Source organism: Archocentrus centrarchus, chromosome 4, assembly GCF_007364275.1.
Source record: "Archocentrus centrarchus isolate MPI-CPG fArcCen1 chromosome 4, fArcCen1, whole genome shotgun sequence".
Taxonomy (NCBI): domain Eukaryota; kingdom Metazoa; phylum Chordata; class Actinopteri; order Cichliformes; family Cichlidae; genus Archocentrus; species Archocentrus centrarchus.
The window spans coordinates 37,770,347-37,787,491 of NC_044349.1; the positions used below are offsets into that span (position 1 = coordinate 37,770,347).

General features: G+C 44.7%; 2 protein-coding genes and 2 non-coding genes across 4 annotated transcripts; 1 reads left to right on the forward strand and 3 right to left on the reverse strand.

Annotated features, from left to right (window-relative positions):
* Positions 1-4,799: 4,799 nt before the first annotated feature.
* LOC115779275 (tripartite motif-containing protein 3) lies at positions 4,800-7,129 on the reverse strand. The gene is made up of 4 exons (XM_030727843.1): positions 6,795-7,129; positions 5,543-6,050; positions 5,233-5,337; positions 4,800-5,143 (listed from the first exon to the last, which is right to left on the reverse strand). Exons 2-4 carry the CDS (start codon positions 5,884-5,886, stop codon positions 5,098-5,100), a joined length of 495 nt encoding a protein of 164 aa, XP_030583703.1. The 5' UTR covers positions 5,887-6,050; positions 6,795-7,129; the 3' UTR covers positions 4,800-5,097.
* Positions 7,130-7,209: 80 nt separating this feature from the next.
* On the reverse strand, positions 7,210-7,281 carry trnap-ugg (transfer RNA proline (anticodon UGG)). The gene has a single exon. It is a non-coding gene; the product is annotated as a tRNA-Pro (tRNA).
* Positions 7,282-7,715: 434 nt separating this feature from the next.
* On the reverse strand, positions 7,716-7,787 carry trnap-cgg (transfer RNA proline (anticodon CGG)). The gene has a single exon. It is a non-coding gene; the product is annotated as a tRNA-Pro (tRNA).
* A 168-nt stretch (positions 7,788-7,955) lies between these two features.
* Positions 7,956-16,832, forward strand: cep63 (centrosomal protein 63). Its single transcript, XM_030727451.1, has 14 exons — positions 7,956-8,292; positions 8,372-8,549; positions 9,503-9,598; positions 9,728-9,817; positions 9,903-10,016; positions 10,095-10,268; positions 10,556-10,701; positions 11,142-11,285; positions 12,343-12,445; positions 12,533-12,730; positions 13,235-13,321; positions 13,446-13,639; positions 13,761-14,079; positions 14,173-16,832. Exons 1-14 carry the CDS (start codon positions 8,252-8,254, stop codon positions 14,344-14,346), a joined length of 2,058 nt encoding a protein of 685 aa, XP_030583311.1. The 5' UTR covers positions 7,956-8,251; the 3' UTR covers positions 14,347-16,832.
* Positions 16,833-17,145: the final 313 nt, after the last annotated feature.

A 17,145-nucleotide genomic window follows, 5' to 3' on the forward strand; every position in this document is an offset into this window, starting at 1 on the left:
AATGTGAGTTTCAGTTAGTCAGTAATTCATTGAAGATATCTTGAATTGAAGCCACCATACACATGAATGTTAAATCTGACGTCATTTCGACTAGTCAGAATGTAATTAGAGATATCTCAAATAGGTATTTTGTCTAGTCAAAACATAATTAGAGATATCTCAATTTACTAATACGTCTAGTCATAAATCAATTTCAGATATCTGGAATGTAATCGGATTTTATGTTAAAACGGCCTGCCAAACTGCTTAGGCTGCTGCCATGTGACCAGGACCCCGATAAATGGCAGATAATAGAGGAATGAAAGTGGAAATATCAACGTATTTATATTTGTTAAATAACTGCTATTTTTATACCATATTTGTTGCATTTAACTGGATATTATCTTTAATGTATTTGTTCTTCTGATTTTGATAGTTTTGGTCCTCCGTACTTATAAAGGATCTTAAAACCTCAGTGTTGGTGTTTTTGGAGCCACAAGTGCCCAGATTTGAATATGAGGGTGGAGTAAGGTATGAGCTAATGCTGACAGCTGCATCCAGTAAGTGTACAGGTGCAGCTGACAGACACAGCTACCTGCTAATTAGTGTAAGCTAACAATACCAAAAATGAAGCTCAGATTTCACAGAAAGTTATTAAAGAAAAAAGAAATGGGCCCCGCTGAGTTGTTATGAAGGGAGAAACTATCCATAAAGACCAAAAGCTTTTTTGTAGCAGGCTGTAAACGTGTTTGTTGTTGGAGCCAGGCTCACATGGAAGATTTACCCTTTTTATTTTTCATCTCCACAGATCTGTGCTTGATTAAAACATGAGAAGTATCAAACTATCATCCCACAAAACTAAATGTGGGGCTAAGAATTACATTATGAATTCATTTATTCTTATGTGACACATTGTGTTTGTTCATGAATAGAAAAAAACAGCCTGAACCTTTTTGGTTCAGTGACGCAGGCTCATAAAGAAATGTTACTTAAGTTTGAGAAAAACAGAACATGAATTCATATTTATGAATAACCACAACTTTGATTCAGACAATGAGAAATAAACCAACAACAGTAATACAGTCCTCCTCATTTATACCATCTAATGCAGCTCTCTGAGCAACAGAAGAACAGAGAACATACATGCAGTGAAATTCAGTCTCTGCATTTAACCCGTCACACACACACACAAACACACACACACACACACACACACACACACACACACACACACACACACACACACACACACACACACACACACACACACACACACAGAGCAGGTGGAGCTGGGGGCAGCTAGAAAGCGCCTGGGGAGCAACTGGGGGGTTGAGGGCCTTTCTCAAGGGCCCACAGTGGTGCTACTGAGAGTGGAGACAGACAGCGCTTCAACACCGCCAATGTTTCAATGTGATGATAGAGTAAATTAATAACTAATAATAAAAATACAAAACACCAAAGACTTTGTGTATTCCTGCTGGATCAAACCTAACCCTAACCCTTTGGGAAGGCGTCTCTCTGACCACGCTGACCTTTGAAAACATGGGGGATATAATAAAAAGCATCAAAAATGGGATATTCATAAAACTGCAGCCCTGTCATGGCTTCAAACTTGGAGTAATGTGCAGGATCTGATTATGTAGGTCACTGATGATGAGGTGCTGTTTTGACAGCTGTCATACATGTTGTGGCGTGCCTGGTTTCTGCTTTGACTCCCATTTGTGCTGACGACTGTAATTTAACCGAAACTGGCCGAGCCTGGATGAACCTGCAGAGCATCATTCAGTTAGTTTGCTTTGAATTAACAAATAAGCATAACAGCAACTGAAATAATACAAGTTTTGAATTTGACATACGATAAAGGGAAAATATCCAGGAGCTCATTTAAAGCTAGTTTGTGTATTTTAAAAGCATAAAGAATACATTTGCATGTAAAAACAAACCCTTTTCTATCTAAAGGGAACAGGAGCCAGTAAATTAATCTTAATCAACATAATTGATTGAAGCGATTTTATCAATAAATCAGGTCTGTATGAATTTCAGATATTGCTGTACTGCTGAGCTAGCCTAGCTAGCTTTTAGCAACATCAGTTATTCCGGGTTTTTTTATTTCTACATTATGAAAATATTCAGCTGCTGCATTGTTTGTGAGATATAACAGAAACATTTACTAAAATAGTGGAACATCAACATTTATTTTTTAACTAGAGAAACAGAAAAATGGGTAAAGAAGTGATTTTAGCAGCTAGCTAAAAGCAGCGGTTATTGATCTCAGTGGGATTTGATGAGTTGTAGCAGCGTGATGGGTTACAGCAGTTTAGTGCAGCTGTGGTGAGTTTACTGCGTTCATGACTGTACTGGGGTTTACTGGAATAAACCATCATACAGATTAAATGCTGACTCTTCCTGCATTATTTGCCACTGGTCCCAAATTTCAGTTCTTCTTTCATTTTTCAGTTAATTCCAGATGTACTCTTCTACAGAAATGTGTGTACCTCCGGTATTTGTGTGGGTTCACGTACTCAAACAGGAACACACTATTGTTTGCAGTACAGAGGAAATGGTGTTGCACCATGATTTTGTTGCACAGCTTCCCACTGGGATTGAAAACATTTTTGTGGTTCCTGTTTAATCACGACCTCATTAATCAGTCTGACCAAGACAAGCTGCAGTTGCTTAAGCAGACCTGCAGTTCTTGTAAGGCTTTATTATATACAACCCTGATTCCAGTGAAGTTGGGACGTTGTGTAAAACATAAATAAACACAGAATACGATGATTTGCAAATCCTTTTCAACCTATATTCAACTGAATACACTACAAAGACAAGATATTTAATGTTCAAACGATAAACTTTATTGTTTTTTTCACAAGCAAGGGTGGGGCGAGGTTCACCACTTTGTGAACGACTGCGTGAGCGAATCGTCTAACAGTTTAAGAACAGCGTTTCTCAACATACAGTTCCAAGGAGTTTAGGGATTTCATCCTCTACAGTCCATAAGAGATTCAGAGAATCTGGAGAAATCTCTGCAAGTAAGCGGCAAGGCCGAAAACCAACATTGAAAGCCCGTGACCTTTGATCCCTCAGACGGCACTGCGTTAAAAACCGACATCATTCTGTAACAGATATTACCACATGGGCTCAGGAACACTTCAGAAATCCATTGTCAGTGAACACAGTTTGTCGCTCCATCTACAAGTGCGAGTTAAAACTGAAAGAGCCGTACATCAACTCTGCGCCCGAGCTCATCTGAGATGGACTCTGACGAGTCCACATTTCAAAATGTTTTTGGAAATCATGGATGTCGCGTCCTCCGGGCCAAAGAGGAACAGAAAGTTCAAAAGGCAGCGTCTCTGATGGTATGGGGGTGTGTTAGTGCCCACGGCATGGGTAACCTGCACATCTGTGAAGGCTCCATTAATGCTGAAAGGTACATACAGGTTTTGGAGCAGCATCTGTGCCATCCAAGCAACGTCTTCTTCAGGGACATCCCTGCTAATTTCAGAAAGACGATGCCGAGCCACATTTTGCACGTGTTACAACAGCGTGGCTTCGCAGTAAAAGGGTGCGGGTACGAGACCGGCCTGCCTGCAGTCCAGAGCTGTCTGCCATTGAAACTGTGTGGCGCATTATGAAGAGCAAAACATGACAACGCAGACCCCGGACTGTTGAGCAACTGAAGTTGTACATCAAGCGAGAATGGGAAAGATTTCCACCTACAGAGCTTCAACAGTTAGTGTCCTCAGCTCCCAAACGCTTATTGAGTGCTGTTAAAGGAACGGTGATGTAGCACGGTGGTACACAGGCCCCTGTCCCAACTCTTTTACAACGTGCTGCAGGCCTCAAATTCAAAATGAGTGCATATTTACAAAAACAATAAAGTTTATCGTTTCAGCATTAAATATCTTGTCTTTGTAGTGTATTCAATTGAATATAGATTGAAAAGGATTTGTAAATCAGTATTCTATTTTTATTTACGTTTTACACTCCGTCCCAGCTTCACTGAAATTGGGGTCGTAAAAATACACGACTCCTGGTGTATTTTTATATTACAGCATTCCAACTTTTCCTGAAGTAAATAATCTACTTCGTTGTTCCAGCATTGCCGGCCACTCTGAGAGTTGTTTCCTGCTTTAATCTTGGGGATTACCACCATCAGGACTGCACTGAGAGCCAGTAAATACATTGCAAAACTGAAACTGGTTTGTTGCCATTTACACAACCGTGTGTGTGTCTGTGTTTGTTTGTTGCTGCCTTCCTGATGCAGTCCCTTCCAGATTGCCTCCATGGCTGTCAGCAGCTTCCTGTTTGGCGGTCATTTAACACTTAAGCGTGGGAATATGGCATCTACAGGCAGAATAACACCACCAACAAGCTGTGACTAAGAGTGTGCAGGCTCACAGTTGCTCACCAAACCAGTGTGACAACTAACAGACTTTCAGCTCCATCCAGACAGCTCTGACCTTAATGTGACTGACATGTCAACCACTTCACTGTCCTCTCAGCATGTGCAGTGTGCGTTTATTCAAACGTGCACATAAGGTGGAACAAAAAGGGAAGAAAGTGATGATCCAGTTTGCAGATATCATTGAATGTGGAATATTTGCCAGATGCTCGATGAATGGCGTTTTATAATCCACTTTCGTGGCTGAATGAGCCCTTTGTGGCAGGTTTTTGTTGTGCGTCACAAAAGTAATATTCAGAAATCTCCTCCTGGCTTCATTTTTTTCACTCAAATACTTTGTGCGTCATAAATAATTCACGTGGTAAAGGAAGAAACTCGTGATTCTTTCTGGTGTCAAAAAAACAGTGAAGACTCATTTCAAAAATAGTTTTATTAAATACTTTATCTCCTCGCTATAACAATAACTTATGATGGCTGTTTAGGAGTTGAAATGGAGAGGGGACCATCTGTTCTGAGGGGTCTATGGGCGGTAGCCCCTCTGGGACAGCTGAACTAAATCCCACAGCGCCGGCTGGGAGAATTAATCCTAGAATAAATAATGGGGAGACAGAGCACGTTTGGCTGAGGACAAAACCATGTCCTGACAAATGGATTTTCGTCCCTCAGCAGCCTCAGCTTCCCATCAGTCGAGTCTTCTCGTCCTGAGAGCGGCTTTAAAGAGTCTCTTCTGTGGAAAGTCTGCGCCAGGATTTCATTTCCCTTTAAAATGAAACCAATAGGAAAACATCAGAGATCATTTTTACTAAATAACTAATTTACTAAATAAAAAGCAGTCAGTCAGAACCTACACATTGCTGCCGGGGACGATCCTCTCTTGGTGTTGCTTCGTCAGACTGAACTTCCTGAAGAACGTGGGCAGTTTGAGCTTCGTTCTTGTGGATCTCGAGGAAAAGCTGAAAAGAGAAAAGATTCCCACGTCGAGGTTTGAGGAGAAATGCTGTAGAGCCGAGGTGCTAATGAGAAGCTCTGTGGACAGATGGACTGCTCAGCACTGATGTGTAAATGACTCGGCATGATAGGAATTTCATACTCAACACAGAAGCTCATCTAAAACATTTTCAGTCCTCAGCTACCTCACTGTCACTGTGATGAACCCACCATTCTCCATGTAACGGTTTAGCTTCCGTCCTCTCCTGTGCAGCTGTTTGCTTCTCTCCATCCTCCTCTTCCTCTTCTTCCTTTATGTCCTCATCCTCTGGTATCTGGTCCCACAGCTTGCTGTTGACCCACAGAGCTTCTTGAAGGCCTCGGCCTCGGCCTATGCAGGTCACCCTGCGACACAAAGGGCAGCCCACGGTGAGCAGCCCGCTCCTCACCTGTGACAGCCTCTCCAGGCACATGTCGCAGAAGGTGTGCCTGCAGTGGAGCACCCGGGGGATCCTGTCCACCCGGGAGTAGGGCAACAGGCAGACGCTACACTCGCCATCCTCACAGAGAACCATGGTCGATCCAGACACCTCGTGGACGTCCCCACAAAATCCTGATTTGATGTGTCTGAAAGGCTGTAATCTGCAAGTTCAGATGGGACGTCTACCTGGAAGTCTAGTGTTAGACGCAGTGGTGAAGATGATGGCTCCTGCAGGTCCCAAACTCCCAAAGTTGTCTCCTTAATAGATTAAAAACATTTTTTATTAGCTATTAGAAACGTTAGTGCCTCAATCTCTAAACATTTGCAGCCGGATTAAGCTATAAACATTTATTACTCAGATTTAACACATTATTCATGATGTCAAATTATCCAGAAATCTAAAATCACAAGACACAAAAAAACTGCAGTGTAATAACTACATGAACTGTGGACAACAGCAGACTCCCTCAGACTGAGTCAGGAAATCATTCCTTCCGTTCTCCATAAAACTGTATAATAACTCTTGCTTCTGTGACAGGTGAACACACCTGTCAGGACATAAGATCCCTCACACAAATTTTTATCCTCTTGCTGCTGTCTTCCAGATTCTTTGTGTGCAAATTGTGTACATATTCTGATTTATAGTGTACATATTACATATTATATTATTTATCAATGCAATTTGCACTGCTCTCTTGTACAATGTCAGCCTTAATATAACTCTTCCTTACCTACGTTTTTATATTTTATCTATTTATGTTTCTATATGTGTATTTTTGTACTCATTGTTGGCACTATCACTTTGATGTTTAGTTACTGTTGATTGTATCTTTTTCTTGCTGCTGTAACACAATAATTTCCCCTGTGGGATCTATCTATCTATCTACCTAAAGGTTAATCCAGACAATAAGCCTGATGAGAAAAGATACCCCCCAAAAAACACTACCCTCTTATGCACATTTAAAGCAAAAATCTTCAGATAATAATAATGAGTGCACTTACAGCTCGCCCTTGTGTGTGACTCGTGGATCGTTAGCGGATCGGACTCGTTGAGGTCTGTGCAGCTCAGCCTCTCCGCAGTGAGTGGTGTCAGAAAGCCGGCGCGTCTGCCTCCTGTTAGGAGTGTCTGTTGGGTTTGAGGGGGCGGAACAGAAACGGCTCTCCCTCTTTCTCACGGCCCCAAACCCCACCAGCGTAACAGCTGGGGAAGCAGAGCGGCGGAGACGCTCTTTGTTCACGGTTTGACGGAAGGCAGGTGGAGTAACGGGGGTGGGAAGTAGACTTGATTGACGCGGTGGGACGGGGGTGTAGTCAAACAGAAACGATTAAGCTTGTTAGCCGTAACATGAAAAACGTTAAGTGTATAATTACGCGTTATATTTTAAAGTGCTGGGTAAAAAGGGTTTCTGAAAAAGGAGGGCTCGTCCGGGATTTGAACCCGGGACCTCTCGCACCCAAAGCGAGAATCATACCCCTAGACCAACGAGCCACCTATAAATAAAGAGTCGTTATAGTTTTATTTTATACCCTTTCTTACTTTTTCAGTGGAAGAATAACACTACCAACAATAATAACAACCAATAATGATAATAATACCTGAAAACCAGGACTCAACGATGTCAGCACATTCCCGGAGAGAGAATATCGAAAAAGAACGGACGTGAGGGAGACGTGAAGTACAAAGACATGGAAAAATTTCAGGGACAATTACGTTTGCCTCCAAAAAAAACTGACCACAGCATTTTAAGTGTTTCTGTAGTGGCTGGCACCGCATTTAAAACACCACAACACGATGACAAAGTACCTAGCGGATGAAGCACTACGACGTCGGCCACTTTACGTAGGTTACGTTATGGCGCTTCAAAGATCCAGCGCTAAAGTGGAAATCACACGGAACAACACTCCTTTACGCTTGAAAAATATGGGCTCGTCCGGGATTTGAACCCGGGACCTCTCGCACCCGAAGCGAGAATCATACCCCTAGACCAACGAGCCACGTGTTCATACGATGTCTTACAATATCCTTTCATTATCAACCCAGTCATGCGGTTGTCCAGTTGAATTTGGATTTTGAGTTAAGTATCGTGAACTGACTTCATTAGAAAGCGTGAAATGTATAAAAAATATTCGAAACAGAAACTTTAAGGGCCTGACGTGTGGGTGAAAACTCTATTTTGATTGTTTTCCACCAGCCGGAAAATAACCAACGTACAGCGCGCTGACGTCACAGGCTGGGGTGGAGTTACCGCCTGACCTCAGGAAGCGCGCAGTTCGGTTGCACAGTGATGTAAACAAAGAGAGCCGGACTCGCTGAAACAGCAGCGTGTGTCATGTTTGCTAGTAACGTTCATGGTTGCTAGGTTAGTGAACTTACCGCGTAGGACAAGGTGTCTGCAAGCCAGCAGGTTTTACGTTACTAACAGAACTGTGACGCCACGGACGGCGTCACTTTGAGCCAAATGGAGGCTTCTCTGGGGTCGATGCAGAGTCCTGATCTGAGGTAACTCTAACTTACAGGTCTTGGACCGTGACTTTTGCAGAGATTGCGTCATTTTCGTTATTTGCCGTTTTTCTTCCAGCTCTGTCCTGTCGTCATGTGAGCCGGAGCTCCAGGAGCTGATGCGACAGATTGACATCATGATCAACGACCAGAAGAGGAAGTGGGAGGCTGAGACCCGCGCCTTGGAGCTCAGGCTGAGGAGCAGAGAAGAAGAGCTTTTAACCTCACGGAGCACAATTGAACGGAGGGACCTGGAGGTGAAGTAGAGCCAAATTAAAAGCCCTTAAACCTTCTCGTATACCCTCAGTGAGAGGTTTGTTTTAAAGGGAACATTAGGCTTTGCTTACGCTCTGTCTCGTATATCCTGTTCCAGAGGGGGGTGTTACTAAACATGCCCAAAGTTTAAAAAAAAGAAACAAACAAGACTTTGCAAATTTGGTTCTAATCAAAGTGTGACGTGTCCACATCCTCAGCACGAAGCTCAGCTTGTTCTCAGTGAGTGCTGAGCCAGGATTGCTCCACCACCTCCATCCTGTTTGTGATATTCATGGACAGGATCTGAAGGTGTAGCCGGGGTCAGGAGGGTGTATTCACAATTACATCCCTGCTTTTTGCAGGTGATGTTGTTCTATTGACTTCATCAGAGCGTGACCTTCAGCATGCACTGGAGTGGTTCACAGCCAGGATGAGAGTCCGCACGTCCGAGTCTGGGGCCATGATCTTAATTACAAGTGATTTAAAGGGGGAACACGAGGTAGAGCAGATGATTAGATTTGGGCCTGGGATTTGATCTGGGAAATGACCTAACGGGTAATGTTGCGGATACAAGCAGCCAAAATGAGTTTCCTCCATAGCCCCTGCAGCCTTACAGATGAGGAGCTTGGAGACCTGGATAGAGCTCAGAGTAGAGTCACTGCTCCTCCCTGTTGAAAGGAGCCACTTGAGGTGGCCTCTTATCAGGACACCACCTGGGTGCAAGGTTTCCCAGGCATGTCCAAGTGGAAGGCAGTCCCAGGGTAAAACCAGTACCTGGTGGAGAGATTTGACCTGAGAATCATGCACAGCTGCTGTGAGGCCAGAAATAAAAATATGGAGCTGGTAATGAGCATAAAAGGTCCTCTTTAACAGATATGATGATTGCTCACCACAGCTCATCAACTGTGTACTCATATTTTTCCAACACCATTCCTGTCCTCACCCACGATTGTAGATCGGATTGCTCCGACAGCAGCTTGAAGATGTCCAGACTGGTCGGCAAGAGTTAGCCACCAAGTACGAGCAGCAACTGCACAAAGTCCGGGAAGAGGTGAGAAAACGCGTCTGTTACAAATCTTTTCACCTTTTGCTTGGGCAAAAGTGGCAGTTTAGACCGTTTCTCTGTCTGGACTCCTTCTGCAGAGTTTAAAATATATAAAGTGCATTGTTTTTACTGCAGTTGGATAAGTTAAAGAGAAGTTACCATAAGCTTCAGCGCAAACAGCTCAAGGAGACCAACGGAGGAGCGAAAGAGACAGGCCTCCAGAAGGTGAATGCTGACATCACCCCAGTCACACTGTTATATTCCTGCCATCTACTGGTTATGTGAGGTGTAATCACTCCCCTCTCTGCAGGAATATCAGCAGCCCTCTCTGGAGTGGGAGCAGCAGCGCGTCCAGAGCCAGCAGCAGCTCACGGCCCTGGAGGCTGAGAATAAGAACCTAAGAGATGAGCTCTCACACATGAAAGTAAAAGTGATTCATTAGCTTGTAAACAAAGCAGAGGCTTGTCGCTTGTATTTAACACAGGTTTTCTGTCATTTCCAGTCCCAGTGGGCATCGTACCAGGTGGAGAGGGAGCACAGGGAGTGCTGTTTGGAGGTGCAGCGCCTGCGCTCTCAGCTGGAAAAAGCTCAGAGAGGTCTGCACACACAGGAGCTTGAACTGGAGCATCTCCGGCCACTTGAGCGGTGGCTGGGACAGCAAAGGAGAGAGCAGCAGGTAAGGAGGAAGGCAGGAACCTAAAGAAGGTGATAAGACTTTGGATAAAACAACACTTACAGCCTGTTTTCCTGCCACATATTAAGCCTGAAAGAAAAAAATCAATGAAAAGCTCGACTGTAAAAAGTTTTTAGTATAGGAATCGACTTAATCCGTGTTTGGGAAATGTTTTTTACAGCATCCATAAAGCTCTTAATGCTGGTTATCCTGTTAAGGTTTTACAGCAGCTCAAACTCCCCCAAAGGTTAAAATATGTTTTAATCAGCTGAGGATCTCCTGTTTTGCAGCTGTTTTCTGAGGAACGGGACGAGCGCCACGCCACGCTGGACTCCCAGGATGCATTTGCACGGCGAGCCAGTCTGGAGTGCCAAAGACTTCGTAACGAAGCAGCCAGACTCAACCAAGTACTGCAAGCTAAAGATCAAGTCATTCGGTGGGTGTATTTTTAAAGATGTAGTTCAGCGACACATACAGGAGGGGGCGTGCTGTGCCCACTCTGCGGGCGGGACGATACCCTGTAGCAGCCAGTGTCACTTTGGAAACTTTCTATCTGACTGGAGGGACTCTGAAGTATCTGCAGCCATAATGAGAGCTGATCAAGTTCTCTGAGGTGCTTCAGTGCTTCCTTTATGGCCTTTTGGTGTCTTGGGTTAATTTGGCTTCTTAACAAAGGTGTGAGTTACTGTGGATGGGACAAACATTTCACTGCACAGACTGTTTATTCCTGTTTAGGAAGTGATAAAAACACATCCTGGGTGTCTTATAAATACTTCTTAATGTGTTTTCTTCATCTTCTGATGTTTCCTGTCGGGGAACGGTGACTAGGAAACAACACGGCAGCGGTGTGAGTGTGTGTTTGCTGTTCTCGTGCAGATCTCTGGAAGACTGTCTGGCAGCTCAGGGCTGCGATGGTGTGGAAGTCCTCAGACAAGATCTGGAGAAGACTGCAGCCAAGCTCCAGGGTACCCAAGCATGTGAGGTGCATCTCAAGGCTGAGCTGGCATGTCTCAAAGAGAGGTATTATTTTTTTTTAAAAACCCTCGTTCAGCAGTTTGAATCAGCACGCGTGTTTCCTTTCTTCTGACCTTTCTTAGCAAATGACAGCCTGGTTTTTAAGTCATGTGGTCATAACGTGTTCATCGCAGGCTCTCCGCATTCCGACTCCTACTTCCTGCAGGTAGATCCTATAGGCTCTCTTGTAAGTGTAAGTGTCCAGCAGAGGTAGCGTGTTCGCAGTCGGGGGACAGCCTGTCCACCTGCAGAGAGTGTTTGCTGTCTGATGGAGGCGTGTGCAATATGTGGTAGAGCAGGTCTGTGGAAAGTGCAGCATGACCCACAGAGGAAAACAACAAGAATTTACAGAGTCCCAAAATCCTCCAGATTTGAGCATTTGCTTGTCTTTATGATTCTTCCTGAAAATCATTTTATGTTTGAGATATGAAGGTTACCGCTGCTGAAAGAAAATGTGCCTTTTGCTTAGAAAATGACCAAAAAGAAGACGTCCATTTATCACGATGTGATTTATACCGAATCCTGCAGGGCAGTCGTGAGCCATCAGCAGTGGGCTCGGGACCGCCTCGAGAGGATCCAGTGCTCAGTGACACTGGACACATTGTTCCCACCTGCACCGATAAATGAATACACACACACAGTCATCGGGAAAATACTGTGTTTGATCATTTATCACTGTTCTGTAGTGTGTAGCTTAATGTTTTGTGAAGTAATAAAGCAGCTTGTTTCACTTTCATGCAACACCCAATACTCAGAATACCCGAATATTCACAAAACAAGAAAGAAAATGACCAATGAGGTCATCGAGTCATTTAGGAACAGTAAAAGGTATTTATGAGAGAGGGTTATTGACCTTTCTCCAGAACTGAGGCGTTTTAGGATTCGGGAGAAAGGAACCACGGGGGGGGGGGGGGTTGCAGCCTGCTAAAATTTTGATAAAATGCAAATTAGGTTGTGTATAGAAATAAATCACTGACTGTCTTTGGCCCTCAGGTGGTCCTTTTGTGAAAACAGGAGTGAATTGATTCTGATTATATTTTTGCTTTCATTTGTGTGGACTCAGGCTGCAGATGGTGAGTAAACAGAGAGATGAGAACTTGAAGGCGGAGCAAGAACTGAGGAGGCTGCGAGCTGAATGTGACTCTTCTGTCGCTCAAGTGAAAAAGGTCTTTTTGTTGTTGTTCTTGCTGTTTAGCTGATTGTCGTCAGCCCTGTATCACCTGAGTCCTGTCCTGTCTACATTTGATCTACAGCTCAGAGAGGAGCTTGAGAGGGCCAGGCAAACTCACAGAGGCGAAGTTGAAGGGATGAGAAAGGAGGTGTCGAAGCTGACCGGCGAGCTGCACGAGCGCGACCTCACCATCGCCGCTCTGCGCGGCTCCTCGTCCAGCATCAAGCAGCAGCTTCATGATGAGGAGGAGCGATCAGAGAAGAAGGCTGCTGAGCTCAAAGTGAGTTCATTCAGTTCAGTAAAGCACCGATTCACAGCTGCAGTCACTATATGAGCTAAGGATGCTACAGAACGGCCAGACGAGCCTCTGTGAGCAGCACTTGGTGATGCTTAAATCATCACATGTGAAGTTTATCTATTCTAATGGACTGGCTGAATGCTGCCAGGAACTGCTTGTTTTATAGCTCAGTGCTATAAAAGCTCAGTGCTGGTCACCCCTTAACGAGCAGGTCTAAGGTCCCGTTCTTCCCTGATCTCTGGACATCCACACAGATCTGTTTTTTTTCCATCAGAGAAATATTGGTAAATTGAGATTTATAGTTTGGCAAATAATCTCGAAGTATTGTTAGTTCAGCCGTCTAAGAGCCAGCAGGAGGAGTATCAGGCACTAACCCACAGAGCTCTGATTCCTGCATTATCTTTACTGGGTTGATACAGCCTGTTTTATGTGAGCCTGTTTTAGAGTTTCAGTAGAGACGGTCACATTTTTCTAATTCTTCGACAGGTGACTCAGGCGCAGCTGGAGACGGTACAAGCTGAGAGCCAGCACCTGAAACGTCTGCTGCAGAGTCTGCAGCCTCAGTCACCAAAGGTTTGTCTGCTTTCACGTCAGTCATCACTCACTTTCACACAGGAGTCTTTTCTTTATGCCTCCTCTGTGTCTGACTCACCTCTCTCAGTGCTTTTAACTCCCTGAATCACTCCTCTCTCCACAGAGGGGCGACTCCCCGCTTGCTTCCCTGAGGGAGAGTTTCGTGTCCTCTCTGAGCAGCCTGGAGCAGGAGAATCGGCAGTTAAGGCAGGCACTCGCTGAGATGAAAACTCAACGTGAGGCCTCCAGTCAGGATAAATATGAGCAAGCTGTGCTCAGCCATGCTGCAACTGACCAACAGCAGCCTGCTTATTACAGGTAGAGAGCATATGTGCACATACAGACTGCTTCCCACCAGCCGTGGGAAACAAAAGGAAGTTTTCCTAAACAGTTTTTTTCATATCAGGTTGAAATAGTTTGGGCTGTTATTTTGTGGCAGGTCGCGGGAGGACACGCAGGTCAGAAAAGCTCAGGCTCCAGAGAACGCTACTCGCTGTGAAGGAGACATCCAGGTCCTCTTTAGAGAGCTTCAGACCTTGTCCAAGTCTTCCACAGATCTCCCCCGCAGCCAGTCCCAAGGCAGCAGGCCTCCTTCATCTGCCTCTTCATCCTCCAGCAGCAGCACCCCAGCAAGTCTGTCCAGGAGGAACTCAGTGCCGGTCTTAAGCTCCAGCAGATTTGCAGCTGAGGGACAAAACTCGAGCCCTCGAGACTCTCAGACCTCCAGACATACAGGGATTCCTTCTTCCTCTGCAGTGGTGGGTCTCATCACAAATTATGACTTGTAATAATGTTTAGTTTAGTTTTTAATAAGTGATGGATCCTTCTGTTGTGTTTTTCTTCCCTCTCAGGAGCTTTTGTCAGCATCACCGACAGATGCCATAGTCACTCGTTTCCTGGATGAAGAGGGTCTACTGTCTGAGGAGCTGCTGCAGAGGCTGGACAGCCACATCGTGGGGATGAACAATAAGAACACTGACATGGTCTCCAAGTTTGCCCAGATGTCGGTGCAGGATGGTCAGTGATGCATTCACCTCGTGTTGTGGGTAGATCATCTCAGACCCTTCCTGTGGGGGGAGGTTTGGTCCATTTTCAGCCTTATGACCGCATGTCTCTGCCCACCAGGGACCCTCCTGAACTTTTTTTATTGACGCTGAAGGAGTTTGGGCTCTTTTTAACTCTCAGTGGTGCCTCAGAGTTTGTTTGATTTGAAATCAGAATGAACAAGAGGGTTACTGTATTTACTGACTGAAAGCTACAACCAATAGGCAGCATATAAAAGATGGGCGTAGCTTCCAGGTCCGAAAAGTGAAGCCTGAAAACAGAAGTGCCTTAAACCTTCATTTCTTCTAACGGTCAGATGTGGTTATGTCCTTCTGTGGTTGCCTACATAAGCCAAATGTACAGGAAGGATGACCACTGCCTCTAAAGTGCCAACAAAATCTTTCCCCCGGGTCGGTCCAAACTGGTGTTTCGGTATTATATTTTCTTGATGGATGCTGCATATTTCCGTTTGTGGTGTGGAATGCAGCATCATTGTGACCTTTGTATTTCCATCTACACAAACTCGTGTTGCACCGAGCCACAGGAGGTCCATCCTCCCCACACGTCTGCCACAGCCGAGAAAATACCACATCATTTACCCTGTGTCCACGAGGGAGGGAGAGCTCCTCTTTCTCCCGTTCACTCACCTCACACACACACACACACACACACCCCGTCATCACCACCCGTCCTGCAGAGGCCCTCCGGCTCGTCTAGCGCAGGAATGCGTGGCCTGTGCCAGTGTTGTCATGGACCACCTTCCCCTGCAGCGTGCTCGGTCCTCATCATTAGAAAGCTGGTGGAATGTTAATTTCTACCATGTGCACCGAGGGGAGGGGGCGTGGGGACATTTCACTGTTCTCCTGGTGAAGGACACACCGATCGAATGGAAATAAAGTGGGAAACAAATCCCAAGAAGTATGTGTTTTTCATTTTTGCCTTCATAATGTTACAATAACAAAGAGAAGTGATGTTCAGCTGAGCGCTCCGACTTCTCACTTTGGTATTTGTGAGCCTGCTTTACGAGCTCTTAAAGCTCCAACAAACAACGCTCAGGAATTTGGCGAGGCAGGCATTCGTCTGGCTCGCCATGGAGGGAGGTGAAAAGGTTTTTATATGTGCTGAGATTCCTTGAAGGGGCCTAAGTAAAAGGGAGGGGAGGGAGAGCTTGGACTGATTTACTTGTGTAATAATTCACAGGAAAAAATGCTAGTTAACGAACTGAAGTCTCTTCACCCTCTCGGGGGAAATCCTGGCAGTGGGCCGCAACGAGATGACACCCACCATCCATCCCAGCCGTGGTTCCCACATAGTGCGTGCTGTGAGGCAGGTCCCAGAGAAATTCCTGCAACAGCAGCCTTCAGAGTGAGTGTGTCATTTCACTAAAATGGTGCCAACCAGCAACAAAGGAGACACTTGGGAACCAAACATCCCTCCTGAGGGAAACCTTTGATGGAAAAGAGCAGAATTTGATTGGGTCTGATAAAAGGATGCATTCAAACTGTGAGTTAGTGCCAAGCAAAAAAACACATGGATGTCAGAATCACAGCTCTTCACCTGCCTCAGGTGAAGACGAGGTTTAGAGTCCTGCGCTAAATCTGACCCGACTCAGAAGCCGTGAGCAAAGAGAGCGAGACGCAGGAGGCGGCCAGTAATTACTCGTTTGTTCAGCAAAATCATGAAATATGAAACGATGACAGACTAACTAACCTGTCTCTGATTGGTCTGCTGCTTCATCAGGTGCCTCGAAGGAAGCACAGCGACCTGTGACGAACAAAGAAAGGCATTACAGTAATTAGTAATAAAGTCAAATTCACTGCAAAGCCCTCCACAGGTTTCATTTTAAAATCATTTTTCCTACTTCAATGAAAAGCTGTGAGACACACTTTTCTTCCTTCGACATTCAGGATGCAGAGGGGCTGCTGCTCAGAGGAGTGTGGTTGAAGTTGTGCCTTTGGTTTCAAATGGGAAGAAATGTGGTTTAATTTAACCTTCAAGCAACCAGGCTGTTATTCTTTTCCTCATACAGTTTCCTCTGATATTCTCATGTCATCATGGTTTTCAATCATACTGAACAAAATTAGTTATTTAGACAGTCCTGGTTAGTTACTCACAAATTCAGTTTACTAGAAAAAATTATTTTTCAAACTTAAGACACGTTTGACTGAATTCAGCATCTTAGATGTATGTTTTGGAGGGCCTTTATTATGACAGGGTGGTGCAGAGGAGACCAGGAGGGAGTGAACGGCCTCAGCCCACTGAGCTAAAGCAGCCCCCACCTTTCTGCTGCTGTCATTTTAATCTCAAATACAGACGAACTGGTGATGCCACGAGAAATGATGGTGACGTCATTGTGGTGGTTTCTCATCCTTTGTTACTTCTGTGCTTCTGTTTCACACTAAATCTGAAGAAACATCCTGTTTGGTGATGTGGAATATTAAATTACATTATTATACAGTACATTTCACTGTGCATTGTACTGTGTATAACTGTGCATGTGACAAATAAACACTATCTTAATCTTAATCTTATATTTACCATTTTATGTGCCAGTTTCATCGTCTTCTCTTTTATCCTTGGCTTGTCCAAAGTTCCTCTTTCCAGGTTCCTCCTGAAGTATTCCCGGGCCAGAGGGGACATATAATCTCTCTAGTGGGTTCTGGGTCTACTCTAGGGTCTCCTCCAAATAATTACCAAAAAGTTATAATTCCATTTTCCCTGACTCACCAAAGGGCCACTTCCTGTACATAATCAATGGATAAATAAAAACATGAAAAGTT

What these genes read in the sequence shown, in the direction of transcription:
- cep63 (XM_030727451.1), top strand. Translation starts at nt 8,252, where the DNA reads ATGGAGGCTTCTCTGGGGTCGATGCAGAGTCCTGATCTGAG. An exon ending in AAGAGACAGGCCTCCAGAAG is followed by an intron (nt 9,818 to 9,902) that starts GTGAATGCTGAC and finishes CCCTCTCTGCAG; the next exon opens with GAATATCAGCAGCCCTCTCT. An exon ending in AGCAAAGGAGAGAGCAGCAG is followed by an intron (nt 10,269 to 10,555) that starts GTAAGGAGGAAG and finishes CCTGTTTTGCAG; the next exon opens with CTGTTTTCTGAGGAACGGGA.
- LOC115779275 (XM_030727843.1), bottom strand. Translation starts at nt 5,886, where the DNA reads ATGGTTCTCTGTGAGGATGGCGAGTGTAGCGTCTGCCTGTTGCCCTAC. An exon ending in AAACCGTTACATGGAGAATG is followed by an intron (nt 5,338 to 5,542) that starts GTGGGTTCATCA and finishes TTCTCTTTTCAG; the next exon opens with CTTTTCCTCGAGATCCACAA. An exon ending in ATCGTCCCCGGCAGCAATGT is followed by an intron (nt 5,144 to 5,232) that starts GTAGGTTCTGAC and finishes TTCATTTTAAAG; the next exon opens with GGAAATGAAATCCTGGCGCA.